The following is a 25688-nucleotide window of genomic DNA, read 5'->3' on the forward strand; positions in this document are numbered from 1 at the left end:
GTTGTAAGAACAAAAACATATATTTATATAGTATAATAATAATAATAATAAAATTATTAATTTAATGAATATTTATCTAATAATATATAAATATTATATAATATCGATCGAAAGAAATTTTTTTTGTCTTCAGTGAATTGTTGCTGCCTTCAATCCAAATCCTACATTTAGTATGAAGTAGACTTGGATTTGGCGCTTAGTTGACAAATCTGGTAACATAGATTTGAGGGTTTCATTAGCCTTTGACTATTATTGCGGTCTAGGCACCTTGAGAAGGTTAGAACAATTAGCTATATCAACATGCTTATTTGAACTAGAAATCTATTTCCTCGTTTTCTAGGAAGGTTAGATTCCAACATATTGTGAATTGTGGAACAATACCATTTTGGTCTCTGTGGAGATTGTTGTGGTAGAACAACCACATCCTTGTCGAAGATAACTCTAGTCCTTGTCAATGATATACCTTTGTTATAGAAGAATTTTAGCAAAAGGCTAAAGCATAGGTGATTGTAATGGAGTACAAGTAGAACTAGAGCCCTCATCTTAAGAAACATAATAGTAGTTCCCAAATGATCACTAATAACTTGCTGATTAGGGTTGCAATCAAAGAAAGGTTTTATTTTTTAACATCAACATCCTAACTATGACTTTGTTAGTGGAAATGTATGCCTTAGATTGTCCACTATACCAAACAAAGAAATATTTGAATCTCTTGGAATTTAGTTTGCTCCTTTTTTTATTAGGAACCAAAACATATGCAGCTAAGCCAAAAAAAAAAAATATAATACTTTTGGGATGAAGATTTAATTAGGTTTATTTAAGAGTCGCATCTTGCAAGGCTTTGGATGGACTTCTATTCAAGTGATATACATTGTTTTTGCAACTTATGTAACATGTCTTCATTTTGTAGCATGCAAAATGTCATCTCCGTGATTGTCTTGTTTCTTCTCTCAATCAACTCATTCTATTCAGAGGTGTATAAAGTTGTTAATTATCTCTAAATAGTAAATACCTTTCTTCTTGCAATAGTCTTAGAACTGCTTCAAGGTGAATGCCCTAATGTCTATATCTCCCTGCTTTTATGATTTTCTACTAATTCTTTGAACTTGACTAAGGTTTCAATGCAATTAGTTTTAATTTAAAAAAATTATATTCACATTTTCTTGGAGAAATCATTGACCAACAACAAATCGTACCTCAAATTGAGGATGGTGGATGATTTCTAGAATGACTTGCATAATCATACATGAATGAGATCTAAAAGACTCCTTCGTGTGCCATGCATAGAGTAGCAAATTGTTTTTGTTTTTGCTTGCCAACAAAACATCCCACACATTTGTCATGCTTCCCATCGATAGATGACAATATGTGAACTATATCAATTTGGCTCAATTTGGCTAGTATTGAAGGTTCATGATTTAAAATGAATTTGATTTTTTTACTTCTTGGCCTGTTTGGGATAGTGTACTTCTTTAATGTTGGAGAATGTTTAGGGTGGAATGGGGCATCCATGTGTAGGCTTCAGTTGATGTGAAGATGTTCAAAACAAAATATTTTTCTAGTTTTGGCAAAATTGCTAGTTGCATAGAAGACAAAAAGGCAAATGTTGTGGTTGATTCAGCTACCTTGATGATCTCTTTGTTATCGCAATGAAGGCATGATCACTCCTTGGCGAAAGCAATGAATTCATCACATGCAATTGCACACATCTAGCAATGTTTTTGATCCCTCATTTTTTCACTTTCTCTTTTTCATGGTGAGTCATTTTGGCTTCCAAAGGATGTATACTGCTATAAAAGCATGCTTGGATGTGAAAAAAGTGTGAGTAGTCTTATAAAAAATCTATGGGGGTTGTAATGGGGGTATTGTGTAGGAGACTTTGTTTTTTATGATTGTTGCAAGTTGCCAAGTTAGGGGAGTGCATTAGTAGGAGACGTGGAGTGTTATTTGGATAATTTCTCAGTTTATGTGATCTTTGTAATTGGGGTTTTTACCCACAAGGGATTTCTCCAAGGTGTCATTACTCTCTTCTTTGTTTTCTTTATTTAGTTGAACAGCTTATATGTTCAGTCATATTGCTCTCAAAGTTGTATAAGACTTAAAATTTGTGACTAACCTATGGAGTATCCTTAGTAGTTTACCAATCAGTTGAGATGTCTTTATCTCTCATTCCACAAATTGCTATTGTTCTCCTTCAAAGCTAATTAACTATGGCATGACATAATAGCCTATAAAAACCACCTTGCTCAATTCCTAGGGCAACTATTTTGTCCTGCTTTTTATCAGTCACAATATGCTTCTTTCTAGAAAAAGATTATAGAAATTTTAGCCAACTTTTTTACTATGGGTTTCATTACATCACTTAAAACAAAATGAACATCTCTTGTTCTTTCTATTGCATGTGTTCCACTATCACCTAAAGAAAGAGAAATCATAGAATTAGAATTGACAGTAAAGTTTACATATTAGTCTTTGTGATAAGTAAAATGTCAGTGCACCAAAATGAAAGAATTAACAACTGATTACATTACCTATCTCAGAAAGATGCCATTAAATCATATTTGTCCTCCTCAAAGCCTTTCTGTTGCCATGGTAGTACAACCTATATATTCTTGTGGGATGGATCATATGTTTGCTTCTGGCATTCATCTTTTATATGCCAGACTTATGACAATAATAACACTTTGTTATCGTTTTAATTTTCACACCTTTAATGCGGTGTAAAACAAAACATGTGCAGTAGAATTGCTCTTTGAATCAGAAGGGGAAGAAGCCTCATATAAACAAAAATTAACCTTAAAACTTAATCTGAACAATATGAACTTGCTATTTACAATTTGTATGTATGTTTTTTGACATGCTTCATGCATAACAAACAAAATTAAAGCTTATCATATTAGTTCTTAGGCTAGGACACAAGGCAATTCAACACTTTTGCTCAAGTTAAGAGGTTTTATGCTCGTTGACTGAAAATAATTTAATAAAGCCTACATAGCTTTTAAACATCCACTCTTTCCAGCTAAAAGCAAAGATTGAGAAGATGTAAGACACTAGTATCGAATAGGTTGGAACGCAAGAATACAAACACTTAGGTAAATTGAATCTTGCAAGGCATTACTCTAAGTTACCGGTTCGGGTTCAGGCACCGGTTCGGGTTCGAAGAACCTGGTACGCCAGTACGACAAAATTTTGAAAAGGGGTTTGGGTTTGTTTGGGTTCGTTAGTACAAAATCATGTAAATTTTATATATATATATATATATATATTGATATTTGTGAAGCCTATAAGCATGAATTAAAATTTGCATGTCACATAGCATCATATAAACAACAAAACAAACATAAGCTTGTAATCATAGCATCATGATGATACCATAATAGCATCATATACATCAAGTTTAATATCAAAATGACAAAATATTCAAGTATCATTGTTTCAACTTTCAACAATATAAAGTTTAATCATCAAATGGATCATCTAATCCATCCTCCTCCTCCTCCTCATTGACATTGACATTAGATGAGCCAATGCCACTTGCATTTGCACTATAAGTAGGCTCAATTTCCAAGTCATCAAGTGTCAATGCAAGAAATTGAGAAGCAGGAGCATCCAAATCAGTATGCTCTGGCTCTATATCCCACATCTCCGTTTCCCGTTGTGTGTATTCATGTTGTTTGTGTGAAAGAAGACGTAGGTTGGAATGCACATATACTAAATTCTCCGCTCTTTTTGATAGCGGCCTATTGCACTTTACTGAGTGGATGAAAGAGTATGTGCTCCAATATCTTTCTGAAGCAGATGAACTAGCAACCTATGAAGACAAAGTAAACAATTAAAGTTATACATTAATAAAAATAAAATTACTAGCAACCTATGAAGACAAAGTAAACTATAAATAAACTAAAACTTGTAAATTTAAAATTTTAATTAATTAAACTTACTTGTGATAAAACTTTTATAGTGAGGGGTTGTAGGTGTTGGAAGCATGTGCCATGGAAGTACCACCAGCTATGAGCATCCTTCTTGGATCTATGACGAAGTGCATCAACATTTAGACCATTCCCATTTGCGAATTCTATGAACTCATTTGTAACAACATCTCGCAAATCATCATCAGGATATAGTCTAAGAAATGCTGCCTTGTACCCATCAGATACTTCTAGATCTCTCCATGGTGGAATCCTTCCTGGTTTATCAAGAAACTGATTGCTATAGTACTTAGGTGTCAAGGCATAGGCAAGAAGATGCAAATGAGTGGTCATCTTATTCCACCTTTCTACAATAATTACTTCCAATTCTTTGAAGAATTTCTCCTGGGGATCATTCTCTTTTTCATTTATAGTGACCTTTATTTTTTCAAGCATTGAGTCAATGCCATCATAAATCTCACCTATGCAAGGCCTATCCATGTCTGTATAGCGAATCATGCTCATGATGGGCTCAATGATACTTAGGAGATATGTAACAAGATCCCACCAATTCTCATTCAATATTCTCTCCCTAATTTTTTCTACCCTCTTAGTGCTACTCTGCTTCCATACAGTCCAATTGGTGCTGATCACCATATTGCATAGTGCCACTCTAACTTTCACAAGTCGTCTTAAGACGATTGTGTTTGATGCAAAACGAGTCTCAACAACCTATAACACAAATTAATGCCAAATGATTAAAAAATAAAGCCCCACTTTAAAGAAGAATAGACAATATAGCTTACACAATGATATTATGAACATTGAAAATTAAAATATTTAAAAAATCAGAAAATGTAAAATTAAATTACTATTTCACTTACCTTCAATAGCTCCAAATTCGAATAGGTTCTAAAAATCCCTTGAGACATGTGGTGGTTTGTGATGAACATCTGGATGTCCTCAGCGTCTGCATACACATCTCTGATCCATTTATTTTTTGCCCAGTCCTTTGTAGCATAAGATTGAGTGAATGTACCGCACAAGGTGTCCAAAAGATGTGATCATAGCATTGCTCAACCAACAAACCAGCAGCTCTACAATTTTTTGCATTGTCCGTTATGACTTGGACAACATTGCGAGGTCCCACTAACTCAATGACGGAGATGAGAATTTCTGCAATAAATTGGCCATCTTTTATTTGGCCCTCACAATCTACAACTTTCAAAAACATTGCCCCTTTAGGGGACACTGCTATGACATTGATCAAGGGACGGTTTTTAGCATCTTTCCACCCATTTGAAACAATTGTTACACCTGTCTCAACCCATGAATCTCTTATGGGTTTCAATGCATCTTCAACCCTCTTCACCTCTTTCTCCAATAATGTTCCACGTACCTTCTCATAACCGGGGCCCTTATACCCTCTTGGAGCCTCATTAACACTTTTTATCATTTGCTTCCAATATGGGGAGCGAACAACATTGAAGGACAACCCATTTGCATAAATGCACCTTACTATATCTTCGTTAGCATTGTCTCTACTCTCATTTTGGAATGCGGTTTCTAAAGGCCCCTTTGTTCTTTTACGTGTCAAGGGTGGTTCACTTTGAGGTTCATTTGTGGCAAAGAAGGGGTGGTCTTCTACTACAATACTGGGATTAGAAAGGCCTTGCATTCCCTTTGTTTTTTTTGATGCGGTTTGGTTCAATCTACGGGCTTCTCTCTCTTCTGCCGCCTCATGCTCCCTAATATATTTCATCATTGTCTCATTTGGTATAGGTTTACAATCTTTTCCAGGGCATTTTTTGATGCCTCTTCCTTTTATTCCACACAAATGGCCTACCACCCGATAATATGAACTATTACGTTCAATACCACATCCTTGGCATCTCCAACGGAATCCCCCACCTCCTGGAAGTTGTTTTATAATGTCAACATATTTCCATAAGGGAGAATTTGGATCATTTCTTTGTTTTGCAATTATTTGTTCATTGCCAATGGAGGAAGATGTAGATGCCATTCTAGTTCCTATGGCAAGAAATAATATAAACATATTCAAAAACAAAAACTAAATAATGAAAAAAAATTCAAGTTTCATGTTTGACAATTTGTGAAACAAAAATATTTGGAAAAAAATGTTTAAAAACTTACCTCTTGCAGCCAATGGAAGCTTGAAAATGTATGGAAATGATGCTGCAACACTTGTTGAAGCTTCAAAAATCAGTCTTCAACTCCTCTTTGATCTTGGAAGCCAAATTTTGTTCACCCTTTCTTCAACCTGCTCTCATAAAACTTTTGTTTGCAACACAAATGAGGTGAAATGAGTGAATATAATGTTTTAGAGGTCACTTTTAGGGTATAAGTTTCACTTTTTAGAAGGTGGAATTCAAAAATAAAATTAAACTTTGCATATTTTTTGCCTTTTTGAGCTGCCCGGGTTCGACCAGGGACGAACCACCTCTGGGTTTTTTGAACCCTGGTCAAACCCAGTTCGAACCGGACCCGAACCACGGACCCGTTCGAACCAAGATCCGTACCAGGGGGGTCCAAGGGCTAACCCGGTAACCTAGGCATTACTTACAGAGCTACCATCTCTAATTTCAAGTAGACCTGCAATATGAAGCATGTAAATTCACTGAAAACAATTTAACTTACCTTAATAGACATACACAAGACTTTATAAGCCAAACACAATAGTTGCTTACAAAGCTACAACAATGAACTTGACTTACACTGCAATACAAAGATTTCAATAAATGTCAAGTAATATTTAGCACGGTAACAAATAACATCTCAACAACAGTTTAGAAGCAAGATAGGCATTACTAAGTTCTATTAAATGATGCTAAATCCTAAACTAAGTCCCAAGAGCAATTATTTATAATGTTGTCCAATGAATTGCATGGAACATAAATAAAGAGTGACTACAGCTTCTATTTTGGGAATAGGTTGTTTACATGTGAAGCAAGCTTTATTACAATATTTTGTTCCTAATACTAAATCCAACTTAGTCAATCTTCTTAGACTCATGATATGGATAACTACAAACTAACAATAGATCTTCTTAAAGAGTGCCTAAAAATAGACAATTTGAGAATAACTTTATCTGAATTTGGCGATCTTCTTGGAAACAATTACTGCTAAAAATGGTACAAGCTATTTTCAGTGTGGGATAAAAGCAGACAATCAGGCATTGTGCAATGATTCCGATGGAGTGCTTATGCTCTGACCAGGACAATTTTTCTGAAGCCCTGCTAAATCTGTTCATTCTTCAGCAAACCCCAGCTGAAAATCTGCAATGTTAAAATGCTCTGAGACTCTAGCGATTCGATTTTCCTGAAGCTATGTAAGCTGATATCATTTGTAAGCTTGCTGAGTTGATGACAAAATAACAGTTTTGAGAACTGAAAAATTGTCTCTAAAACCTTAGGCACCCGACAAATGTAAAAGTCTGATTTTTTCTGAATGTGAAACCTTGTAAAAACCATGAAAACCCCTCATCAGTAGAAGTCAATGTTATCACTTCTGATATGATAGTTACCCTGTTGAAAGCTCAATAAGATCACTGTTATAATGCTGCTACCTGAATTTAAAAAGGTAGAGAAGCTAAGTGTATTAATGAGAGGACTGAAAATAATCTCAAAAGTCATAGACGCTGCTTTAAAATCAGAGTTTGTAACTTTTCAGAGGTTAAACCCCTGCTTTTTACCACTTAAAACTACACCTTCTGATTTGGCTGCACAAACAGCTATTTTTTATCTGTATTTTCTGCAATCTCGAAAGAATAAAACCCCACTATTCATAGATTAGGATGAAAATCTCATAAGATCACTCAAGTATTGGGATGAAAGCCTAATACTACATTCTATAACAAATTATTACATTTATGCAAGATTAGGATGAAAATCGTACTGCAATCAAAATATTGTGTGTACACTGCAAGAACAAAACACTAGCTTTTCTCATAAACAGAATAGTTGATTTTTAATGTCAGTTTAAAGTGGGTTGTGTTGGGGATGTTAGAGGATTGTAATGCTTCAATGCTCTGTTGACTGCAAATCACTATCCTAAGAGGCAATTTCACATGCTTAAAAAGAGATTTTCCCTCAGAAAAAAAAAGAAAAAAAGAGAGTTTGGCTTCTTGTGCATTGCTGAGATAGTTATTGTAAAAACATTTCACACTATGGGTTGAATGATTGGCATTATGAGTATTTGTATTCTTTCTTCTGAGGATTCTTGTAACTCCATTGTTGACCATGGTTTCTTTGTTGTTAATATTAAGGGTATTAAATTTAGTAAAATCATCCACCTTCAAGCACAAAAACATCTATTTATTGCTTTTCTGCTTAGTATACCCTGATTAATTTAAATACAATCCACATTCAACGAGTTCAAACACCACATGATGTAAATGGGCAACTAACACATTCTTTTTATGGATATGCTATTTACAATTTCTTTTAACTTGTATAATAGTTCATCCTATGGAGTCTTTACTACAAAAGATGTATATGTCGTGCCTTAGCACTCTGTCAAACTCAAGAAACAAGCAAAAAAATAGAGTAATGTTCTGGCACCTGTCTTTCATACATTTCATCTCGCCTTTTCTAACATATAATTCTACTTCATTAGCAGGACTGACAGGCTAATAAGCTAACACACCGATTGGCAACCATATTATATTCCATAGGCTTGCCTTGATTTTTATTTAAATATATTCTATAGATTAGAACCTAAACTTTAAACAAATTATATCCTTCTACTTATTTGGTAGTTGTCATGAGCTATAAAATGTGGTCCAAGTTATTAGACCCCAGGTTCCTTAACAGGCTGGTCATTATTTGCTTGACCACAAATGTTTTTTTTCTCTGTGTCTGTTAAAAGTTTCCTTTGATTGTATTTAAATCTATGGAGATGTTGAAAAGTTTAAGATTGTTATTGAGGTTCTTTAATGGGTTCATGTTGTTGCTCAATTTTTTTCTTAAATCAAAATCTGTCTTCACAGAATGGATTTTCAAACTTAAAACCATAAATCATGCCTGAAATGGCTCTCTTCTCAGAGTGCAGGCACAGACTCTACTGTGAACTTGTGGCAGACATCACCAATTCAAGGTGGAGAATCAAGAGGATTAAGGTGTTTTATCCCTTAAATCTGTAGTAATAGGACCTTGTATAAATATTTTTATTATTCTTCTGTTTTCACCATTAATAGATATGATGCTTCTTGAGATCCTTTGTATATCTGTATCGTAAACTCCAAGTGAGGGCTTTATTCATGGTTCTAATTCTGACTCTTATGATAGTCCGTTAGAGTCGCCTATGGACCCAGTGGATCCTTTGGTCAGGTCATACAGCGACTTTGAGGATAGCGTCTATGGTACTAAGACTGCGCATTTTCCATCTTGCATCATGAGAAAATGAAGATTTAACCTATTTTCTTACCGAATTTTCAATGATCATTCTCAGGTATTGCTTGGAGTTCCCAAGAACCATGGATCTTTGCTTCCCTATCATACGATGGAAGAGTAAGCTTCCTTTTCTTGAAGAAAGTACCTAGTGATTACTAATCCTATTTTTCTGCTCGACTTCTGTAAGCAAGTGTAGATTTTTAAGTAGTAGTTTTTTTTGGTTGGGATCACAGGTGGTTGTGGAATCTGTGCCTCAAAATACACTGAAGGAAATGAAAAAAGCACAGAAAATGTAGCATCAGCAAATTCAGCAAATGGCACACTACATTTTTTTTAAGGAATTCTGTTAATTTCTTCCCACATTGCAAATATTTTTTTATTGAGTACTTTAGTATTGTCAATTTCATGTACACACGTGTTCCAAGAAAATATACTACATAGTTTTTGGAGGGGAATCTGCCTGTTGATAGTTTTGTCAGGCCTATGACAGACAAGATGACAAGCAATTTTCCCCACTTGAGTGCTAATCTTTTTACACCCACAGCCTATGCTAGAGCCACATCCTCCAATCGTCTGAATTTAGTGAAAAGAACTGATGCATGTTCTTACAACTATACACAACTCAAATTCTAGAAATTCATATGTTTTTTTCAGTATTTAATTTTTAGGATAATAAGTATTCAAATTGGTTATCCCGTATTGCTCGTCTTCCTAACATAAGAAACAGCATGTTTGTATATTACAAATGGAGTGTTTTGTATACATGGATGATATATTGCTCATTATCATTTGAGTATGGGCAGTTACTGTAATCTTGTATACCATTTCAAGTGAATTTTTATATAATATAATAACAAGGACATGAAAGAACCACACTTTATGTTATATTGGAGGGCAACATCAAGTTATTCGCATACATTATCACATTGCATTTTATTGTTCTTGCAATCTAGTTCAAATTTGCAAATCAGTATAACATAAGAACATAATTCCCATTACATGACATAAAATAGAGTTGCTACCTTATTTATAGGGATGGATATGTGTAGATAAAGAATCACGCTTTATGCTATCTTGGAGGAACATGACATAAAATAGAGTTGCTACCTTATTTATAGGGATGGATATGTGTAGATGAAAGAATCACGCTTCATGCTATCTTGGAGGAAGATGACATAAAATAGAGTTGCTACCTTATTTATAGGGATGTATAGTGTAGATGAAAGAATCACGCTTTATGCTATCTTGGAGGGTAATGTGAAATTGTTAACCTACATTATTACATCTCATTTTATAATACTTTGCGATACAATTCGATATAATAGAGGAACATAGTTCTTATAAAGCAAAGAGTTGGTACCTTCTTGTATAGGTTTGGGAATATGTCAATCGATTGCTTCCAAATATTGAAACATAACCCCTAATTTTAGACGTTTTAAAAACACAATAGATAATAAATTTATTAAAATTTAAAAAGTTTAGTAAAATAAATCGAGCCGACCTAATAAAATCAAATTAGTCACATAGGAAAAATCTGTTTTTAAGCTGGTAAAAAGCGAGGAAAAATAGGAACATGGAACATGAATTGAGTTATTAACGATAATCTTGGTTTGTGCCTCACTTCTTACTGTTTCAGTTATGATGATTTGGATGTTTGCTAGAACAATCCGTAATCTAAATTGTGGACCTAATGTGTCATTAGAGCAATGAATGGAGGAGATCAAGATGACCTTATCTTATGGATGATTTGTAATACAAATTAATGGTTTCCTAAATGAAAAAAGTGATTTATAATAAGCTAGCAATCTTTAAATTTTTTTTTTTGAAGCCACACAACCTTAATTCTTATATTCAAATGGTAAAAACTTAGTTATATCTAGTAAAAAAAGACATCTAAAATAAAATGAACCGATTTATCCAGAATCTAAAAAGTTGTGAGAATGTTTCCTAAGAGTTGAGAGTACTTGTGTTGCATCATAAAGCTTGTCAAAACACAATTATAGTTTTTATCACTTCAAATTTTTGCTCAACTTGCCACAAGATTTATAAGATATAGCAATCAACTTTGGATGAACTTGAACATCCATATGATCTTTATATTCTTTCTTAATTGTCTTGACAATGATTTGTGAAGAACATTTGAGTCCAAACAAATATCTTTGAAGAGGCAAGGTGGTTTGAAAGGGCCCTAACATAAGAGAATATATGGAGAGAGGATATGTCATGGTTTAAGTGACAAAAGTCTTGTAGGTAAAAATAAGGAACAAATAATAATATAATTGTCAAAGCCATATGAAAGTTTAAGGTGACAACAATGAAATTTTTAGAATCATTGTTGGTGCATTTGATATGCTATTATATCTCTTGAATTTTTCGAGACTATTCTTTTTAATAAAACCTACTTTAGGTTAGGATTCGATAAATTTGGGGCAAAATTTAGAAACCATTGTGTCAACATCCAATTGACAAAATAACAATGAATGTAGAGAACGGACATCTCCGCTATCAATTTATTAACAAAAAGATTGAAGCCAACAAGGTCTATGTAGCTAGTGCATAGAGAAAGACAACAAAAATAAAGAGGGGGATGTGATTGAAAACATAGGTCCTAATACCCCAAAGTGACATGCGAAGAGAGAAATTGGTCAAGGACCAGAAAATATCCAACCCAACAACATGATGCTAAACACAGTAATTAAACCCACAAAGATCACTCACACACACCATTTGTCATACCTTAAACCCTTTCACTCTACAACAAGGATTTATGACCCCTAGAGGCTCATCTCACTCCTATATGTAGTGGATGTTCTTTTATGTCTTCTTGCATCAACTTAAGACTCTAAAGAGTAGTCAACCTACCAATGAGTAATGTGGGAGCTATGATAATCATAAAGAAATACCCTTTAGTAGCAACCCAATTGGTAACTTGGCTTCTATTTCTACCAATATGGGATAAACAAACATGTTCATTTTTTTGTAAAACTCTTCACTTCTTCGATAAGCACCTCTAGCCTCTAATTTTGGATTGATCCACCTTTGATGGCACCAATTGCCAATTTCAAATCTCCTTCCACCTTAAGTTTCTTCCAACCATTATCTTTGGCAATCATCATTCCCTACAACATAGCCTTGGCCTTCAAAAAATTGTGTCCACCCTCCAAAGTCACAAGAATAGAGCCCCATGGGTTGCCCCTTCATTCCTTGACCCCTTTGTAGCTCCATTAAAGCCGAGCTTTATCCATCTAGGATCCAAGCATTGCCAAACTTGCTTCATAACCCCTTTCTTGGGACAAATTATTTTGTCCTTGGCATCTACATCATGGTTGTTCATTAGCCCATCTAACCTCATTGTCACGACATACCATTCCTTCTCTTTTTGGATTTCTCCTAATTTGACAATGAAACTTTCCACCACATTCCAAATTTGTTCTACTTGATTTTCAATTTCTTAAAAATCCGTATTCCATTCCAACCAAATATTCCAATTAATAATGAGACAATTTTTTTAAATAAATTGAAGAGCAGGACTATTGAACTTGAGAGTCCAATTATCCAATAGACTTAGAATGTTGGTAGGCATAATCCAAAAAGATTAAAAAAATCCATATGGCCGAATCACAATACAAGAATACATGGTCATTATCCTCACTACTATTTGTTCACATGGTGCATCTTAAAGTTTGCAGTCTATCCCACGTCAAAGGCCAACACTTCCAAAAATTCCAAAGGAAAAGCATTAGCTTTATGCAAACCTTTTATTATTTCATAGTAATTTTTCTGCACTACCAATATAGTCTCCCCTTCCTTTGAAATATACTTGGAAAGCAATAGTAACTGACACTCTACGTTTCCCCAATCCACCCCAAACCATTTGATCTTCAATTTGTACCCCAAGATAGGCCATTTTTTGAACTTTTCTCAAATGTCATTGTATGCTTTTGTCAATTCAACCACCAAGGTTACCAAACTCTTCCGCCATCTATGTTGAGTGTTCATAAGAATATAATCTTTCATCTTTTCGCCCACAACAACTTCAAATTGTGAGATCAATGGACAAAAGGTAGTGAAGCTCTTCAAAGCTAAATCCTCTAACCAACAATCACATGCCAGAATTTGATTTCACCCCTATCCCTATCTTCCATTTGATATCAAAAGAAACAATCTTACAACAACAACTTTGATGAAATTCCATATACTTAAGATCCCAATGGAAGATCTAAAGATTTGTTGAACAAATTATTAGGATAATTTTGTAAGCATTTTGCTTGTATGATCTTACTCCAAAATTTTTTTTCCCTCATGAATTCTCCAGACCAACTTAGACCCCAAAGCATTATTCATATTCGTATACACCTTGAACCCTAACCCCATCTTCCCATTTCACAAGGTTGTATTTAAATACCATTACCATACCAAAGAAAGATGTATAGAGTGACATCAATTGTTCTAACAACTTTGCTAGGAAGTTGAAAGACAAACTAGTGTAAATAGGGACAACAACCATAGTAGATTTGATTAAAGAGATCTTGCTCACCAAAGCTAGCCATCTTGCTTTCCAAGAGGAAAGTTTCTCCCCAATGTGATTAACAACTTCACTCCATTCCACCTCCATAGATCTCTTATGCAATAGGGGCATCCCCAAATATTTACTAGACAACTTGTCAATCTTAAAGCCAAAACCCCCCTCAATCAACACTTTCTCCAAGCAAGTATCTTTCAATAAAAGGATTTTAGATTTATCTTTATTAAATTTACTCCCTGTTGCTTGCCCATATTGCATTAGAATCTGCTTGATATTCCACACTTATTTAGTTGTGGCCTCTTCAAAGAGATATCTCATCTACAAATTGAAGATGTGAGATATTGCTAACACCTCCAAACACTTGTAGCCCAATAATATTCCCTTCCCTAATCGTCATCTTCAAGGCTCCACCAAGAACATTAGCAACAATGAGAAGAAAGGACAAAAGGGGATCCCCTTGTCTGAATTTTCACTTGGCACTAAAGAACCTAATAGCAACTCCATTAATGAGGGCCACATATGTTGCAAAAGAAATACAACTATGAACCTAATTCAAAAAAGTTTAACAAAAACCACACTTGTGCATTATAATAATTCAAAATTCCCATGCAACTCTATCGTAGGTCTTATTCATATCCAATTTAATAATCATACCTTCCTTCTTCCTGATCTCAATGGAGTGAATAGATTCATGGGTAACAATAATCCCATCCAATATATTCCTACCACTTAGAAATCCTCTTTGTTCCTCAAATATGAGATCATCTAGGCACATGTTAAGTATAAAAGACATTAGCCTTCAAAGCAACTTTTCATATTGTATTTCATAAGGCAATCAATCTAATTTCATTTAAGTATTTCATAAATTTATTCTTGGGAATAAGATCAATATTAGTTAAATTCCATGTCTTCAAAATGGATCTTGTACTTCTACATCTTTTGGATCTTTCAACACATCTTTTCCCTGATATTCTAAAAGAATTTAGCTTGGAATACTTTAGGGCCAAGGGATTTTCTCCCTCCAAAAGAAAAGGTCGTGTTCCTAATTTCCTTCATAGAGAAAGGCACAACCAGACCCCATGTTGATAGTCGTCAATTAGACTTAGGATGTCATTGACTAAAACCACCTATGCTTCCTAATCAATAGTAAGGCTCAAACCCAAAATTTGTTTAAAAAAGTTTTGCTTTTCAATTCTAAATGCCTCTACATTGCTATGTTACGAAAAATGAGAAACGAAAATCGCAATTGCAACAACTTGACAAAAAACAAGATATTTAAAAGTTGTGTACAAGAAACGTGTATATATATACACAAATATATATACTCAAAAGTTGTTTCGCACTTGCAAATGTTAGTGTCGCTAATTATTCCTTTTTCTTGATTAAATAATTATAATTATTTAATTGATATAACTTCATTCCTTTGAATTAATATTCTCCCTTTCATTTCAAATTAATTATTCAAATTTTCCCACTTAATCATTTAATCAATTGACCATTTTCCCTCTAAATTAATTAAATAATCTTATTGTTTAATTAATCTTAATTTTTAGATTTAATTAAGAAATCTTAATTGTTTAATTAAATTCAATTTCCACATTCCCATAATTAAATAATTCCTTTAAATTATTTAATTATCTAATAATGTCTTCTCAAATTAAATAAATATCCTAGATGTCATAACCCTCTTTTTGGACCTTGATATGACTTGTATTATTATTATTATTATTATTATATTAATTTTATGAGTAATGTTAGAAAGAAAAGATAAATTAAAATGAGGTTGAAGTTTTTAAATAAAAAGAATTTAAGTGGTGACACACACATGAGGTCATAATTTATTTGAAAATTGCTTATTTTCTCAATATCCTAATTGAGCACATGGTGTAGGAGAAATAAGAAGATTCTAGAAAAGAAATTTAAAATTTAAAATATTAAAGAATAAATATTATATTTAACAAATATATGACATGGGAGTTGCAAAATTATTCTATGAAAAGAATAATTTTATTCATGGCATTTTTATGACAAAGGAGTTACAAAATGCATTTTTGGAGGAGAATTCAATTTTGAATTTTGAATGCATGGTCAAATGTAACCCCCACTATGACAACAATCATTTTGCATGAAATTAATTTTGAAAATTCTTATTTCTCAATATGTTAATTTAGCACATGTCGTAGGAGGAAATAGAAGCTTCTAGAGGTAAAATTCAAATTGCATATTCTTGCATGTAACTCCTCCACCAAGTGATCAATCAATTTTGCATGAAACCAATTTTAGAAAAAGAACCTCCATTTTCAATTAATTATCTTGATAGTGGAATTAGTGCATCTTTTCTATATAATGTATGCAAATCTTTCAAAAAGGGAGTTCATAGTTTGGGGATGAAAATTTTTTTTCTAGGGTTCTTGTTCTTGTTGGTAGAAGCAGAATTTGGTAGTCACTTGTATAGTAGGTTTCTTTTAAGTTTGGTTGAAGAATTTTTCATGAAGTTACAAGGAAGGATCTAAGAAGGATAGCTAGAAGATTGGAGAGGATTCAAAATCAAACTTCAACAATCCAGGTTCCCCTCTATTGCATTCTCTCATTTACATGTGAAAAATTTGTATTTTATATATATATAGATTTTATCTCTCTGGAATCTTCATGTATAAAAAATAAAATTGCTCATCTTAATTGTTTAGAAAGACTAATCAAAAGAAAATCTATTTTCATTATAAATAAATAAAAAGTAATACACTAAAGTTCTTTTTTAAAAAAAAATGCATATGAATATTTCTTTCTATATATTTAATATGTTTTAAAGAAAAAGAAAGAAAAATCAAATCTTTGCTTTTGCTTTCTTGAATTTTAAAATCTAGAAAAAGGATCTTTGTAAAAAAAAGAAAATCTTATTTTCCATATGTAATTATCTCCATGTGAATAAACTTATCTTTCTGTGAATATATGTTGATCATCTGTGTATAAATATTTTTTTATTTTTTTATTTTTTTTTACTTTCATGTGTATAAACTTATTTCTGTGAGCAAATGATTACCTGTGTATAAATCTTACTTCTCTTATTTATTATTTTTCCATGAATAAATATTCTCTCTGTGAATATAAATTTATTCATCTATGTATAGATCTTGTTTTACTCTTTTTGTGAGCATAAAGCATAAAATTGTTCCTTTGTGTAAACATCCGTGAATATAATCTTTCCTTCCCTGTAAATAAATTTTACTCTCTCTTTGTGAATTAATTTAATTATTTTTCTGTGAACATACTTGTTCATCTATTCAAGAAAATTTGTATCTCCCTCGGAACATGTGTTTTTCTTTCTTCTTGAATAATATCACTTCTCTGAGAATATGAATTAATTTAATTGTTTTTCTGTGAACATATACTCAATCATTTATTCAAGAAAATTTTAATCTCCCTCAGAACATTTGTTTTTCTTTCTCCCTGAATAATATCACTTCTCTGAGAAATTTTAAAAAAAATAAAAAAAATTATTACCCATCTCAGAATGCATCAGAGATAAATTTATTTATTTACTTATTTATTTTCTTTCACTTATTGTTCTCTGTGAATTAATTATATCTTTTAGTGAATATATTATTTAATTCCTAAGTCTATCTCTATTTATTTTATTTTTTTATAAACTCAGATCAAATCAATATATATAGATAAATACATTAAAAAAACAATATAAATACTTATATAAATCTTTTAAGAATGAATGTTAATTAAGTTTCGGGTATGTAAAGTTATTATGGCATCACAACCATGTTATATCAATTGGTATAACTGCTGTTATTTTTACAATTTTGTTTTTAATTTAGTTATTAATAAATTATTAATATAATTGATATATTATATATAGTTGACTATAATAAGTTTAGGATATAAAATAATATTGGTATATGTTGTCTTCAAATTGGTACTAATTGATTATAAATAACATCTTGTTAATGTTAAATTGATTTGCATTGATTCGAGTTGAGTGAATTAAATTCTAATTTATTAATTGTTGAATGAATGAATTTTGACTTTATTAAAAGTAAAATACAATTAGGATTTACAATTAAAATTTATTTTATGTATATATACTAAGGGGTTTATTTAGTTAAAATTTATTCATTAGAATTTGGTAATTAAAATTTATTTATGTCAATATAGTTGAAATTTAATTTATAACCTACTCTTATAAGAAGGGATTTACTCTTTAGTGTATAGTAAAGTTTGTTTATTAAAGAAAAAATTAAGAGGTGATTAATCCTTTAGGGAAAAATGATATTTCACCAATGATACACTTATTCTATAGTATTGGTTCTTTTTCTTCAAGTGTCTCTATTTAGTCTCAAATTGTACCTAGTAGTAAGTAGATTTTCCCAAGACATTTAATACATTTCAAATATCTAAGTTCTTTATTTTAATTTTTTTAATTTTTGGACTTCAAACTATCTTTTGTATATTTCAATTAGTACAAGCATCAAATGTTAAAGGAATTTACCTAACAAGTAAATGTGTTTAGATTCATAGTAACCCTTTTAGGTATTTCAGCAATATGAGTTAATGTTAGACAAAGTTTGTCTCAATTGGAAAGGTTTATTATTTGATTTGTTTCTTTATTAGATTCCAAGATATGATTATATAAGGCATCGTGAATAGTCGCTTCTTTTAATAGTTAAAATCATTTACCTTCTAGCTAAAAGAAACATAAGACTAGTAAAAAGGAAAAGTTACACTTAATAATACAAGTAATTAGTAAGGATAAATTTAATTAACATTAAATTTAGAGGTAAATTGCATAGTTAAATATTCATATGGTAATAGTACTAATTAGGATGCAAAGAGAGTTTATTCGAAACCGAAATTTGTTTAGCAAATGAGTGTCAAGAAACCTACTCTGTGATCACTTAGAAAATTTAAGGAGCAAACATTAGCTCCCTTTGAAGTATTTGAAATTGATAAAGTTATTATTTTTAGAATGTATCCAACGATAAAGTTAACGTTACTTCAAGTGGAAGGAGTAATTGGTTATCACTTTATAATCTTGCAAAGGTATTAGTTCAAAAGCAACTAGAAGTTTATTGATTAGAATTGTTTTATTAGGAGACTTAGTATTATTTACTTGGTTAACTAGCAAGTGTTTACAGTCTTGTCTAATCTCTTTTTCAAACAATTAGTAACTAAGAATAATGTGGTTAATTTGAAGCTTATTGTTGAATAGTTGTTTCCTTTTCCCTTCAACAAGTGAGTATTAAATTCATTTCCAAAATATAATTATTTGATAATTAAAATTCTATTTCAAGCAATTTAGTACCTTTCAAGTATTAGGATTCACATTTAAAGTAGTGTTATCATTTGTAGATCAAAATTGTATTACTTCATATGGAAGAATTAGTTGGGATTATTATTAAGTACTTTTCACTTCAAACAAGTAGGTGTTAAAATTCATTTCCAAATTCTTTCTATTCAATCATTTAATTTTCTTTCAAGCAAATCAGTACTAGGATTCATACTTATTGTGTAATGGTTTGTCCCAAAACAATTATATCTTGCAAGTAATTCAAATCATTTTCATAAGTTATCTTTGAAAGTATCATGGTTTCCAAGCAATTAGTAATTTCATGTATTTAGTTCAAGTTTTCGAATTTTTAATTATCATAACTTTCCTTAGGAGAAAATACTATTCCAAGTAGTCGATTTCTTTACGTTCCTTTCAATTATGTAAAATTCATACTATAGTTTTTAAATTCAAGTGATAATTCCTTGTATATAATAGTTTATTTTTCATAATTGTATTGGTATATTGCTTCTTTTAGGATTCATGAATTCAAAGTTAAATTCCTAGTTAGATAACTAAACAATAGGAGTTGAAACGAAAAATTAGTGGCGTTCGGTATCTATGGTGCCTCTGGGTCACACTTATGGGTAATGTCATCGTGTTGAACTACTGCACTTAACGCCTAATAAAGCTACAATAACGACGTCTGTGGCATCGTCCCTCTAAATCGTCGGGAAGAAATAAGGGTCATTTGGAATTTAAAATCCAAGGGGTGGGTAATCCCCCTTGGATCGATAATCTAAAAAGATGAATTTTTAAATGAATTTACATCCGCTCAATTAAACCTTAGAAAACCCCATTAGGGTTTGGTGGTGTGTGATAATTTGGAATTTATCTATCTTGATGATTTTTCAAAGTATGATAATGGATTAAGGGTGACATATTTAATAGAAAATAGGACCTAGTTGTTTTAGGCCACAAGCATGAGGTCACCTTGAGCCTTTTTGCTATAAAGCTACCATCGTGGGTAGCAACCGTAGAGAAACTGTCTGGGACATCGACCCTAGAAAGGGTTGCGTACCCACCAAAAAGTTTACATTAAATCATAGTTAGAAACCAGAACTACATACTTTACGCCTTGATCCCGTGCTGAAACGGGTATGTAGGTAGTCTAGGGACGAAGTTGTCCCTTGTACTCAGGCGTTCGGGGATGGGGATTAGGATTTGGTTATGGGTGAGTAGTTGGTTCTTGAAGCTCCTTGGTCTTTTAATCAAATGGTGCAAATACTAATTGAAAGGTTAAAATTAATTCAACGCATACTCAGAAGGAATCTCGTATGGATTCGCTTGACTTCCCGAGGCTTTAGGCCGAATTCCGAGGCAGAACTCAAGCTTGTTTATGTAATTATTTTAATATTCCTAAGGACGGCGACCTCGGTGCACTCCTAGTAGGGGAGTGTAGTCTTTAGAGAGTGGCTCAGGACTCGGATGGTCCTGATGAGTCTAAAGTCTCTCGCTAGAGCATATCCTATTCTTATGAATAGATGCCTATCCCAGATTGGATAGATGAAACCTCCTGTCTCGTATGGACAGATGCCTAACCCGTATGGTTAGATGCCTAACCCGTATGGATAGATGCCTAACCCGTATGGTTAGATACCCATCCCAGTTGGATGGATGCCTATCTCATTTGGATAGATGTACTTGAGTATGTGATTGAATCAAAAATAAATAAGAATAAGTAAGAATAAGAAATCAATATTTTTATATATTAAAAAAAAAATTAGCTGAGTTTTTGGATTAAGTTAAGTGGGTTATTACACTAGATTTGTTTAATTTCGTTTAACCTTCATTCAAAAAAATTAATTTCCCTCTAAATTCAATTCAAAATCACTTCCCACTAATTCCAATTTTATTTCACATTTTCAAAAATTCAAATTCAATCTAAATGGCATTTCATTATAATTTTCCTACATCACATGTGGAAATTTCTAACTACCATTGACTCTCAGTCAATTCTCAATCACTTTATTCTAACTAGTTAGTCACATCCCCCTTTTTCAAAATGAAAATTTTCTAGCTAATCAATACAGTCTTTGAATCAATCAAATCAGTTAATAATTCAATCAATTCTCTTAACTAATCAATCGATTTAGTTCCACTCTCAATCAAATCTCTTTACTAGTCAGTCAAGTGACTTATTCTCTCAATCAAACTCAGTCATAATGAGTAGTTGTTTCTCACCAACCTATCTCATTGAATCTCAATCATTGATCAATCTTGTCTTCAAATCAATCTCAACCATCGAATCAAACCTCTTCAAATCTATAAATTAAAAATCAACCCTCATTATCAATAACTACTATCTTCATAATTCTTGTGCCTACATCTTGTAGGTTGTCATGAAGTGCAACTTTGAGAACCAGTATCCCCACAAGAAGAAGGAGAATAATGGAGGGCAATTGCATTAGAGTCAACATGGTTTTATTCATTTCATGATTTTGTGTTGCTTTGTTGATTTCATTTGTATTCCTCTATTGTCTTATGTTTGGACATTGTTTAGATTTAAGGTTTTTCTGGTTGCCTTTTATGTCTATTAGTATGATGAATTTCTCTGTATATACATCCAATGAACCTGATGTGAAGAAACAACTTACTTATTTATGATTTTCATGTGTTTGCAGGTATAGATCTTTATTTTTCGCAATTGCCCCAGGATTTTCATATTTGTAGCTTCAATTTTCGCATTCGATGTTAATCTTTTTCACATTTTCTTAAAGACTTTTGTAACTATTGTATGGGATTTTCACATTCGATAGTAAAAAAATTCACATTTGCAAATTTATTTTTTGCAATTGCCTGATAAATTTTGAAAGGTATAGTTTTTTGATTTTAGCTATCATTCTCAGTTTTAACAATTTATGTTCTAGTTTTTTTTTTCTACACCTATAGGATAGATTCTCTACGGCTAATATATGATATTTAGCATGTGGCACTCGTGGGTCCAAGACAAACAAATCAAACTACTAATACGTGCTTTGTAGGATTTCATTTTTATTATTTTTTATTTTCATTTGCTTGGTAGTTAGAAAACATTTCAATTTCGTTTAAGGAATTAACCCTCGTGTTTGAGTGTCTTGTGCTCAGGCACGTCTATTTTTCTTTTATCTTTAAATTTCAAGAGAAGTATCCTCTCTCCCCTTGCCTTTGCGGATCTTGTGTGTAAGAGAAAATCTTGATATTTCTTTAGGAGAAACTTCCTTGGGGATTTCATCACCCCAAGGCTTGATTTCAAGCGGTTTTTCTCTTTGAACCGCTATATAAAAGGATAGCAAGTGAAAGCTTGTCCAATTCGAAGTGTATGGTCAGAGTGCAATCTGAGTTGGGTATCCAATGACCTTGGATCTATAATGATTGTTAAAGCTTTAAGTAGATCGCTTCATGAATTTTTGTATGTGGAGATGTTCCTCGGAGGATGACAAAGAACCTTTGTTTGTAGAAGCCCAAAAGACATACTTGATAGTTTAGGGAGTGCGGATCATACCTCATAGATACCCCTTGTGTACCCCTCATTGTGAGACAAGAATCCCCTAGTTACAAGGTTTTCGAACCTTCAGGGTAAGAGGAAAGGTGTGCTGGTGTCAGCCTCAAAGCAAGTGCCATCTGACCTCTAGCTGTTTACCTTGAACAGGTATTTTATTTCAGTGAGGGCCTTATCAAGTGATATATTTTGTAGCCCTATGTAGGATATGTGCTTATCTTCTAATTGTTAGCTAAAATTTGTTGCGTGATACTAGTATTGTTGGTCCACATTTGGGCTAATTTAGGCCCTTTTATGTATAACTCTGAATTTCAAAGGAATCCAAGTCCAGAACCATACTATTTTCTTTGTATTTTGACTATTTGATCACTTAAATTATTTCAAATTTCCCTCAAACAAATTGTAAAATTTCAAATTCCCAAAATAGAAATAATTTCGCATTTGACTTCAATCTATTTCATAATTGTCCTTTCAATTGTCACATTTGCCTTATTAGTATTTTACATTTGATCTCAAATAGTTCCATAATTTCCCACTAATTTTTCATCTAACCTTAATCAATTTTACAATTGCCAATTTATTTTCACACTTGACCATAATCAGTTTTGCAATTACCAAGATTCAATTTCACAAGTGAGTCAAATCAGTAATCCAAAGGGTCAATTAAATTATTCAATCGAGATCCACATCAGCTTTATCTTTGTGACTGATCGAGACTTTAGAGTCTATAGTCGCATATAATTCACCCTTTTTAGAGTCATCTTTGTTATAAAAGGTTAATTTTACAACATAAGTTTCCTTAGTTTCATCTTAGTGGTAAATCAAGTTTCCAAGCATTAGCATACTTAGTCTAATTGCATCATAGGAGTATCCCTTCCCAAGGAGATCCAAAATGTCTAGTCTTAAGATTAAACCTTCATGATCATTGAGATACCAAGACCTTAAATTTTTGTCATCACCAATCAACTAATCCTCGAGTTCAAGCCTCATTCTCATAAGTCTAGCTTAGAGTCAAAACTTTAATCAAGCATCCAATCAATCCTCATCTTATTTCAAATTAAGGTACATTTTTAGTATCCTTAGGTGAATATCCATATCCTTGTGCTTTTACATCTCCTAAGAATCAAGCTCATAAGTGTGCATAGTCCTTGCATTCTCATTCGGTAATCTTGAAAAAGAAAAAACATACAAGTTTACCTTAGCTTTGTTGTCATCATTTCAGAATTTTAAAAGATGAAAAACCTAGTTGTGCATCTTTAGTTGTATCAATCCTAAAAGACTAAAAACATAGTCGTCATCTTTGTCATCCTTTGGTGTATCTTTAGGAGTCCTTCATGCCCATTACTTGATCACAAAGAGGTAAATGTTTAATGAATCCCTATAACGACCCAAATTTCAACCCAACAAGCACCATGGACCTTGTGTCCTAATCACATAGACAAGCTAGAAGAGCCAGAACTTTAACGAGGTGTGCTTCAATATGTAATCCCAATGATCCGTATCCTATTTAAAATATTCAAAAGGGTCTAATTGTGGAAGAAATTGAAGATGAACCACAAGACCCACAAGTTCTTGCAATCATCAATGGGCTTCTAATCATGACCCTAATTGATATGTTTTGTTGCTAGCACAAAATGGTACTAAATCTCCCCCGAACTTTGATGTCACCACTATATTGCAACCTATGGCTCAAATTCCTCAATCTATGGGACTCACACATGGATCATCTTCCCAATAAGTCCCCAATAGTTTCCCATCATTGAGCACTACCCAAGGTGCCACATAAAGTGCTACGTCAAAGTCACTTTATAGTAATCCCCTTTACAACACCAATCCAAGTGGTCAAACCAACGTCACTTCAACCCAACCTCTTGTGTTCTCTAGTGCTAATGTCCAAAATTAGAGCTCTAATCTAAATACATTTTCTACCAATTCTCAAGTGAATACCAATATTTCATCCCAAATGAGTAGTAGCGCTCTTTTGCAAGCTATGACCAACACATCCCATATTCCTACTTTCGTTCACATGAGATTGAATTTCAATTATCAAAATGTTCCACCACCTAATCAAGGTTTGCACAATCCTTTCAGTGGAACATAATCAAATGTTAGCATCCATTTTACTTATTTCACCTTGCTGAGCGCTTCAAGTAATTCTCAACATTTTAGCTACTCCATATTTCAATAGCCGCCAACATATTCAAATACCAACCCATTTATTGATCCCAATCTATATATTCAGGCTCCATTAACTGAAACAAATATTCTTATGCAACAAGTTCAAAATCTACAACATCAAATGTCAAATCTCCAAACTGAGGGCACCAAGAAATGTTACACAATGGAAGATATGTACCCCTATCCTCTTGATAAAACAATGTACATGCCGCCTTTGCAACCTAATGTTGAAGCTCCTAAATTCAAAAAATATAAGGGAAAAGGCATCATTGAGATCATATCTGTGAATGCCTGTATAGAGGTTGTTGACGATGATACTTATCTAATGTGCCTCTTTCCTCATAGTTTAGGGGGTCAAGCAATGGAGTGGTTTTCCCATCTCCCACCCAAAATACGTTCATGGGGTGAATTAGCTAAACAATTTATGGAACACTTCTCTCATTATATTGACAATCCAATGACACTAATGGATTTATGTTCCACTAAGTAGAAAGAGGGAGAGTCCTTCACCACTTTTCTACTACGTTGGTAGTCACATGCTAAAAAAAGCCCATATCATATACTAGAAAAAGAGCAAGTTGATATGTTTACTAAAAATTTGATACCCCAAATGAAATATCCCACTACAGATGCAATGCTTGGATTTGTTTCACTAAGTAATTGAAAAGGGACTAAAGTGTGAAAAAGGGCCTTATTGCGCAAGGAATCTTAAAAACTTTTAAAGAAGGCAATGAAGCTAATAATGCATCCATTAAAAAAACTAAATTTTGGTCTAGGAATAAGAATGTTACACACAATGGAGTGGTAAATGTCAAAGTGATCAATTGGGTCCAAACTATAATCTATCTCC

At 32.7% G+C, this 25688-nt stretch overlaps 1 protein-coding gene across 2 annotated transcripts in view; it reads left to right on the forward strand.

The window, feature by feature from the left end:
- Positions 1-10204, forward strand: part of LOC131067462 (WD repeat-containing protein DWA2) — a 201723-nt gene extending 191519 nt beyond the window's left edge. Inside the window, exons 10-13 of one of the 2 annotated variants that reach the window (XM_058002484.2) lie at positions 8972-9045; positions 9215-9288; positions 9378-9436; positions 9553-10204. In XM_058002484.2, the coding sequence (XP_057858467.2) occupies positions 8972-9045; positions 9215-9288; positions 9378-9436; positions 9553-9615 (270 nt within the window). In that variant the 3' untranslated portion in view covers positions 9616-10204. The remainder of the gene's footprint in view (positions 1-8971; positions 9046-9214; positions 9289-9377; positions 9437-9552) is intronic. The other variant, XM_058002485.2, reaches the window with a different exon arrangement.
- The last annotated feature ends 15484 nt before the right edge of the window (positions 10205-25688 follow it).

The sequence above is a fragment of the Cryptomeria japonica genome, chromosome 3, assembly GCF_030272615.1.
Source record: "Cryptomeria japonica chromosome 3, Sugi_1.0, whole genome shotgun sequence".
Taxonomy (NCBI): Eukaryota; Viridiplantae; Streptophyta; class Pinopsida; order Cupressales; family Cupressaceae; genus Cryptomeria; species Cryptomeria japonica.